The 9,113-nt window shown below is 40.3% G+C and overlaps 1 protein-coding gene across 1 annotated transcript; it reads left to right on the top strand.

Annotated features, from left to right (window-relative positions):
- The first annotated feature begins 233 nt into the window (after positions 1–233).
- On the top strand, positions 234–7,549 carry LOC131219481 (uncharacterized). Its single transcript, XM_058214640.1, has 3 exons — positions 234–727; positions 5,957–6,057; positions 7,104–7,549. Exons 1-3 carry the CDS (start codon positions 676–678, stop codon positions 7,380–7,382), a joined length of 432 nt encoding a protein of 143 aa, XP_058070623.1. The 5' UTR covers positions 234–675; the 3' UTR covers positions 7,383–7,549.
- The last annotated feature ends 1,564 nt before the right edge of the window (positions 7,550–9,113 follow it).

The following is a 9,113-nucleotide window of genomic DNA, read 5'->3' as shown; positions in this document are numbered from 1 at the left end:
GGTAGTACCGAATTCGCTTCCTAATTCCACACGCGTGTCAGATCCCTGCCATCCACTTCAGGCGAACGTGCCAACATAGAGTACACGTGAGAGATATTATTATTTTTCCTATACGCCTTTTTAAAAAACTTCTGGCCTAAAAGTCAGGTCATTTCAGAACTCGTGGTCTGCCTGAGGAGTGAAGCTGAAGTTAGAGGCAGGAGATCCTTTCAGACAGATGGAGGGTTTAGATCTTGTACGTCATTTTCAGATTGGCACGTGTGCCTGCGTGTGTAGGCGAGTAAGCTCCTCACGCGTGTGGCAATTGCAATCCTCTTCAATGCACTAGATTCTCTCCCTCTCTCTTCCGGAACTTCCATCGATTTGGGCCTTGTTCTCTTCAATCCTGAAATCGTATCTGCTATTTAAAAAAAAAAAATTTATTTTGCCTTTATTTTTTATTTTGTAATTTTTTGAAATCTGTCTGCCTGCTGTCTGTCTAATAACTTCCATCGATCGGGTTTTTCTTTTCATTCCTAAAATCGCATCTGCTTCTTCTTCTTCTTCTTCTTCTTTTTTACTACATTTTTTTTCCAATTTTGTAATTCTTTGAAATTTCTCTCTTGTTGGGTGTTTGTGGGAAGTGGTGGGCCTTTTCGCCCTGCTGAGATTGCAATCCATGATCAGCTGCGCTCCATGGATCCATCTTCAGCTCAATCCAATCCCTCTATCGAAGAAGATGAATGGGGTATATTCCATCTCTCTCTCTCTCTCTCTCTATATATATATATATTGATTTTTATTTATGTTTTTATTTTATTTCTGGTTGTGTATATTACAATCTCATTGAAGAAGTTGGGTGTTTCTTAGAATTTCAGTACATGTAGGAAAAATCCTGAGGGTTTTCTTTTTTAAGAAAAACCCTGATTTGGAATTTCTTTTTCTATGGAAGAAAATCCTGAGTTTGAATGTTTCATAAGAGGGTGTTGATACTGTAGAGCTGGTCATGAAATGTTTCAATCAGAACTGTCTATGTAGTGGGCTCTGCCCTTGATGGCCAATGTTTCAAACATCATGCTTATGGGACAATCCTATACGTAAATTGGCTTTACTTTACCAGACTGTTAATTGCCTATTGAGCATTTCTGTTTTGTAATGTTGCTTTGAGGCCCAACTATCAGATGTCCATGACCATCCAATCTATGTATGTTTTGAAACATTAGGCAATTTGGGAAACTAGATGGATGGTCCTGATCAACATGTCACTCTGCCACTTGTGCTTTGGAGAGATGGCTCCACCATATTCCCATTTTACCAGCTGCACTGCACGATCTCTTTTCATTAGTGTTTTTTGGGTGTGTTGGATATTTTTAAGAAGAGAAATGCTAAATGAATTCATGTGAGAAGAAATGCTAGAGTTGATTGGCAGCACATGCACTGAAGGCTGAAGCAGCTCTGTTGTGCAGCTGTGCGAGAGCTGGGCCACTCAGTAGGTGGGTCCCTCTGGGCTCCTTGTAGATGTTGATTAAGGACCATGAGTTGTCTTTTTCTAATTGTCTGTTTTTCTCGTACATGTGTGCCCCGCACAATGATCGGGTTGCCTTGATTTGCAGGCCAGGGCATGTTCTTGGTGGACCCACCTGATGTGTGGATGGATCTCAAAAGTTAGCCACATCAGATGTGTGCTTTGGACTGCCTCTTCAGTTTCTCTTCACCCAATTCGAGATCACTAAGGAGAAAAAGGTTTATACAACTCCTTAATGAATTCCTCCAAAAATTCTCATATGAAAATGAGCAGAAAAGAGCAATGAAGAATGACACAAAGATCCAATCAAGCCTTTCTCAATCCTATGAAACACGATAAATGTAACATAGGAACTCTTGATATCCAATCAATCAGGAAAAATCTTTGTGTTTTGGAGAGGAGAAATTGTAGTGATTTGACTTGAAGGGAAAAGGATGGAATACCTCTCAAAAAAGAGAGAAAAGTATGGAAGAGGAAAATTACCTGAAATAAAAGTGGAAACACATAAAGATTGAGAAAACATAATTGGCAGTGAGGGAGATGTCGTTTGAAGTAAAGATGAGGTTGAGAAAGAAGGAGATTTTTGAAAATGGGTGGTTGCGGTAGAGAATAGATGGGATGTTCAAAAAAGGTCAAGAATAGAAGTGGGAGTTATGGGATTGGTTATTTTGTGTGATAGAGGAGGGAAATCTGGGTTGAGGGAGAGAGACATGGATGTATGGAGAGACGTGGGTACTAGTACGACCCCCTTTGATGGTGAACATCTCCATATCACCTTGCTATAGTTAAAGGTATGGTCAGATTTTTTGAAGCGGTATATGCCAGAGGGTGAATCTGAGAAAAAGGTGCCATTTCAGGGGTCACAATGGATGAGGAAAGTTTGGCCTTCTCAGTGGCGGTGTTGAGTTGCAGGGTGCTGCATCTCCTGATGAGTCATTTAGGTCTTTCTATAGGAGGAAATCAGAATGCAAATGCTTTTTGGGACCAACTTGTTGAGAGAATGGAGAAAAGGTTAGCCAAGTTGAAGAAGTGGTATCTTACCCTTGGTAGAATTACGGTTGATTCAGTTGGCTTTTGAACCTTCAGGTGTATTGCCTCTCTCTCTCTCTCTCTCTCTCTCTCTCTCTAAGATGCCGGTGGGTGTTGTGAGAAGACTTGAAAAGATATTTATGGGAAGGTAGAGAAGGTCGGAAGTTCCACCTTGTTAATTTGGATATCATCCAAGAGCCGAAGAAAGGAGGTCGTGGTCTGGGAAAGTTAAGAGAAGAATCGGTTGCTTCTCGGGAAATGGTGGTGGGGGTTCGGTGAAGGACTGGATGCTCTCTGGAGAGAGGTGATTAACCACAAGAGTAGTTGTTCAGGTGGTGGGGGTTGGTTTCTGCAGAACCTCAGAAGGAATGAAGGTTCTAAAGTGTGGAAAGCTATTGCCCACAGATGGGTAGTAATTCTGGGCATGAGGACCAGTCTATGCTGGGTAAAGTGGGTCATAAGTATATATGAAACTTGATGGGTAATAAAATCAATACTCTGGTTGAGTGTGATGTGTAATTCGTATGCATTTGTAAATTGCATACATTGCATATAATTATTCGGTCTGAACTATCCAAATTATGTGTCCCAGATTAGATGTTTCATGAACCAAATATTACACTTAATTATCTATCAGATGGATGTACATTTATCAGACAGTTAAAATTTTAAAATATCCGATGGTCCGATTTCAACTAGTGTCTATGAATCAGAGGTCAGGATTGTTCAACCAATATGATTTTGGCCTGTTATGCCCCTCGTAAAGGTTGTAACAGCCATGTAACGGTCCATTATGGGGCCAATATAGGTTTTTTGGGTTTCTTTTTCCATTAAAAAAAATAATAATAAGAGAACTTACCAACATGGTTTGCCGTAACGGGGCTGTAAAGGCTGTTACATAAAGGTGATGGTGGCAACCGTTACACATTATGGTGTTATAATGGCCATAATGACCTTTATGGAAAAAATGACCCGTAACAGCCGTTACAGCCCCTGTAACCGGCCGTTACGCCCCCCGTAAAGGCTGTAACGTCCCCGTAATGGTCCATTGTGGGGTCGATACAAGATTTTTGGTTTTCTTTTTCAAAAAAAAAACCAGAGAGAGAGACCGTGACAGCTGTTACAGCTTGTAAAAGTAATGGTGGTGCAGTTACAACCACCTTTACCATTATGGAATACCTTGCTTACCAAACAAAGCCTCCCTATATTGGAATCTTGGTACTTGTAGAGAAATCCTGGTTTAGTTTTCTCAAAAAATTCCTGATTTTGGATATATTAGTTTCTCTTCTAGTCACATTCTATCCTATTTGCAGATTTCCTAAATTTTTGTTGCTTTCGTGGATACTCTAATTTAATGGAAAAAATGGGTGTTGTTTAGAATCTGAGAAAATGTGTAGGAATCTTGATTTAGATATCCTAACAATAATGATTTGAATTTTTCCTGGTGTATGTGCTTTTTTTTTTTTGGTTTTGTAATTTTGATTTTGTTGGTTTATCCTTTTAGGATCTATCGTGGAAAGGCTTTAATTTAGTTGATTGTAGAAAAACTCCAATATTGTGTTTAGATACTAGTTCCACCTTACCTGAGCTTTTTGCGTGTGGACTTTATGAATTCGTTTCACCAAATATTCCATTTATGGCCCTTCGACCCTAATAAAAGTTCCTTGCTGGGGCCTGTCTTCGGTTTCCTAACTTAGCCCATACCTGACCACCTCAATCACTTCTAGATCTTCTTAGTCTGTTATATTACTTCAAATGACATGATCCTTGATTCTATCCTTTCTACTCTTCCCGTAAATCCATCTCAATGTCCTAAGCTTTGCATCTCTCAAATAAATAAATAAATAAATAAAATAAAAATACAAAAATCCTAAGCTTTGCAATGCTCATCCTTTGCTCAAGTTGCCTCATAATTTGCCGACACTCTACCTGTAATAGCATAGCCTGTCAAACAGCTATTTTATTGAAAACTTCCTTGAATTTCAGTGGGCATGCGGGCATTGCACAGTAACCTAGAGGCACATCTACATTTCATCTATACCGCTCTAAATCTGTTGGAAATATCATCAGTCTTGCATCCTTCTAAATGGTGTAGTTAATAACGAAACAAATCACGTTGAGTAATCTCATGCCCATCATTCATAACTAGAACATTGCATGTACCCTTCCCGTTAAAAAAAGTAAAATAAATAAAGCATTGCATCTCTAACTATTCCTATTAAATTTACATTCCAAACCCTACATTGGTTCTCATCTTTAGACCCTTATACTCTAGAGTGTTCCCTCTGAACCTCCAATTTAGCACCAATGCCCTCCCATCTTGTCAACCATTACCACACAATCGCAAAGAACACACACTAGGGGCCTCATCCAGGATTCTACTGGTTGGGTCTTGTTTAAAATTTGAGGAGTCTTGATTTGGGTGTTTGAGAAAAATCCTGATTTTGGCATTGAATTTCAATTTTGTTAAATTGGTGATGTTCATGATTTTTTTATTTTCTCGCATGGATGTTCAATCGTGTTGACTCATATATTCCTTTTTTGGTAGTGAATATTTGCATATATGACTATTCATTAAATGTACATATTTAGATGTTTATAGGAGAACAAAAGAAAAGAAAAGAAAACCACTACAGGTGTTTATTTTTTTGAGTCTAATCTATATTGTATAAAATGTGAATAGCGTTTGGCCAATTTTATGCCTGACCTGCAATTACTTGTAGGGAGGGTACTCGTTCATGCCTTGTGAAATGATTAACCAATCAAAACAACACCTGCTGATAACAACCAGACCTGACCCAGCTTCAAAACTACCGAGTGCCAACGCGTGTTTTACTAGTAGGCTTTTCAGCCAGCTGACAAACGCGGGCACTTGCACATTTTATTAAGAAAAAAAAGTTGTGGGGAGGGTTTAGTTTTTGGTGTGGCTGGCCCACCAAGGTTCTGTTTGTCTATTTTCATTAATAAGAGTAGCCCCTCCCACTTCTCTTCCTCTTTGCGTATGGCCCGCATGTAAGCTTGGTTTGAGCGGACGATGCAACCAAGGCTCCGTACCGAGATGATTTTGTAACATCCAAACCATACATCTGTCTGCTGGCTTATTTTAGGATGTCAGCCCAAAAGTTAAGCAGATCTTTTGAGTGGGTAATTGCACTAGAAAAAGTGGACATGGATCACCCACCTTCAAAATTCCCCATATATGGTGAGGTCCATCAGATCAACCTCTTGGATCTTTGAACCATGTTTCCAAGCCATCCAGTCCAGACTTGATGGCCTTGGCTGGAGGATCATTTAATTACTCTAAGGTTCAGTGTCAATCATCAAACTTTGGAGGGCACATCTAATTTCATATCTTCTGTTTATTTCGTGGATTATTTTTGGCTGCAGAACAAATTTTAAATGTTGAAATCCGTGATATTTCAGATACTGATGGATTCGTGATCCCAAGCTTGACAGTCGAAGACTCAGATCTTGGTGACCCAGATGTGCCAAAAATAACGGACAAGAAACCCTCTTCTCCCAAGGTCAGCCTCAAAAACTTCTGTTTTTCTATTGGAAAGCTCAAATCAGATGTTGGGCCTTGATCAATGCAGCCATTCTATTCTCGTCAGTCGAAATTTATAGGAATGGAACTTTAAGCGAGGGTAAACTTACAGCACTCGCTTCTCATATGCGGCACACGTGAACGACATCCTCCCACTGCAGATTCCTTGACCGAAAGTTCAGGCTGATCTTCTGATTAGGTGGGCCACACATGTCAAAAGAAGCTGACAGGTGAAGGAATTTAACCAACAATCCATAATGCACACGTGTGGACAATTTGATGAGTGGACAGACCTCTGTGCCTGGGCATGTTTATGGTGGGCCGCAATTGATGAATGTCCCAGATCCGGCACACATGTCACATTGGCACATGTGGTCGCCTTAGGGTGTGTTTTGGTGCCACTAAAAATGTGTTTTGACTTCTTTTTTTACACGCACCACACACACTCACACGCACACACCACATGAGCACTCAATCCCATGATCTCAGTTTTGAAATGAATCTGTCTACCACTGAGCCACGAAGGCCTTGACAACAATGTCAGCTGCTGTTGGCTTGCATAAAGATGGCTGGGATAAACCTAAGATTGTGGCCCACCTTGGTATCCAACTGGCCTGAAATTTCATTGGGTGGTTTTTTTTTTTTTTGGTGATGGTCAATTTGAAGAATGGTTTGAATTTTTGAACGCATGGCAAATACGAGCATGTGTGTCAAAGGCAATCAGTCAATGCCTTGCTGGCCCAAGGCCTGCCTTTTTTAGAAAGGGGGAGGGGGCAGCCTTCTTGACGAATGCACATTTGCTAATGGAAAATGTAATGGGTGGCATCCAAACACACCCTTAGACCCTGTTTGGTTGCCACTTTAAAATGTAAACTATGATCTCTAAAGACAATTACTGTTAACTAAAATGATGAAATTATTTTTAAGTGGCAACCAAACAGGGCCTTTTCATTCCTCTGAAATTTGCCTCCCACACATAGCCTTCTGGAACCCCATTTTAAGGCCTTTTGCATTTCTCTTCACCAGGTCACCGAGGAAAAGATCTACTTGGGGCCGCACGGGGCTCCACCTTCTCAAGCCAAGCAGCAGGAGTTGAATGCTGCAGGCCGTAAACAGCGGCTCAAGCATAAGCTAAAGGAAGCGGATAGGAGATTTGCAGGAACGGGGCGGGAGAATAAGATGGAAAGCCTGCGAGAGCTCGTGGGTGGAGGCAAGGTAGGCGTCACCATGTCAAAGGGCTCATCTCCTCGTGATTGGCTCGACCCACATTGCCATGAATCACAATTTGAGAGGTATGCTCACTGAAAATCTTGTTAGAGTGACTTAAAAGTATACTTGTGTTTGGCTTTTTCAATACTACAATTGGAGCATTTGCTTTTTGGAAGCTATGCATCTTTGTTATAAACACTGGCTATTGATTTTTACTGTTTGAATGAATTTATTGGGAGCTTGAAATTTCTGGGTTCTGTTAATTTTCACCACATTCGTATGTTTGTCGACCTTCACCTGCCATTGTCGAATGTGATTGTCTTGATTAAGTCATTGGTCTAAAAACCTAGATTGTTGGTTTTGACCAAGCAAGAAAGTTGTCTACAATATCCATTAATTGGACCGTCAATACCATAATTTAGGAACTCGAAAAATCTCCGACCCAACTCAGCGAGTCAACTCAACTCAACTCGAACAGATTTCATCAAGACTCAAGAGAAACTTGATTGGGTCATCAAGACCTGATAATATTACATGTTATTATACTTTTAATATGAAAGGAGATCAAGAGAAACTTGATTGGCTCATCTGAGTTACTTGATTTGACTCAACAGACCTTTTGAGTTGAGTTTTTGAGCTTTTAAACTATAGTTGATGCAATTTCAGCCCATTTGTATTGGCCATCTAATTAATGGACGTTGTGAGGTAGAGAGAGGGCAGCTCAAATATGGGTTTTGGACAATGGCCTATCTAAAGGTGGCCAGGCCAGTGGATGGCTTTGATAAAAAATGAGTATTTCCACCATTGGAGTGGGGTTGTGTCAAAGCTCTGTTGGTCCCACCATGATGTATCTATTTTATCCACTCTGTCCATCCATTTTTTCAGCTCATGTTATGGCATTAACCCAAAAATGAGGCAGATCCAAAACTTCTTGGGGCATAGAAGATTTGGTTCAAGCTGATATTTCTGTTTTCCCTTTATCCAGGGTTATGTGACTTTATGAACAGTTTGGATGGAAAAAATTTAAAAACATTTCGGTGGGCCCCTAAGAACTTTTCAACCCCTAAGAAGTTTTCAACAGTAAGCTTTCAATCCCCACTTTTTCTTGTGGTGTGGTCCACTTAAAACTTTGGATTTGCTTCATTTTCTTGGCTCATGCCCTAAAATGAGCTGGCAAAATGGATGGATGGCATGGATAATACACATACATCATGGTGGGGCCAAAGAGCTTTGACACCAGCCAAACCACATCCCACCATTGAAGGGTTGGAGAGGCCCCATGGTTGGGTGATCCAAACCGTTGATCAGATGAAATGCCCAACTGATGGAGGGCTGAAAAAATTATGACATGTCAAAGATCCTAACCTTTCAATCGATCGACCACAAAATGATGGCTACAAAGACGCTTCATTTTCGAAATAATGCTAGAGTTGAAATATTCCAATGGCGGAGATTTCTTTTGGGTGTGAGGTCCATCGTCCAAAAGGTTTTAGATTATTGAGTGGCAATGGGCCTGGCTCAACATTAAGGCTTAAAATTGCTTGCATCTGGCCCAAAAATTGATGAAATCCCAATTTCCCACTTGAATGTTCTTAATCTCTCTATTGATCAAATGGGCAACAACAAAGAAATAGACATTTAAAGAGGAATGAAATCTGCAGGCTACTTTCAAGATGCATGGATTGCCTAATCGAGGATTAGAATGTCATATTTTTATAGTATGTAAAACATTTACATATATGAAATTGGGTTGGGCTGGCTGGGCAGGCTGGATTGGTCTATAATGATTGAGCCCAAGCCCAGTTCAAAAGCTAGGTTAGTCTCTGT

Source organism: Magnolia sinica, chromosome 11 (genome assembly GCF_029962835.1).
Source record: "Magnolia sinica isolate HGM2019 chromosome 11, MsV1, whole genome shotgun sequence".
In the NCBI taxonomy this organism is placed as follows: Eukaryota; Viridiplantae; Streptophyta; class Magnoliopsida; order Magnoliales; family Magnoliaceae; genus Magnolia; species Magnolia sinica.
Note: the sequence above shows the minus strand (reverse complement) of the source record. Positions and strands in the feature narration are given on the sequence as shown.

Coding starts and splice junctions, on each gene's coding strand:
- LOC131219481 (XM_058214640.1), top strand. CDS start 676: ATGGATCCATCTTCAGCTCAATCCAATCCCTCTATCGAAGAAGATGAA. Junction 728..5,956: donor TATCGAAGAAGATGAATGGG/GTATATTCCATC, acceptor GTGATATTTCAG/ATACTGATGGATTCGTGATC. Junction 6,058..7,103: donor AGAAACCCTCTTCTCCCAAG/GTCAGCCTCAAA, acceptor TCTCTTCACCAG/GTCACCGAGGAAAAGATCTA.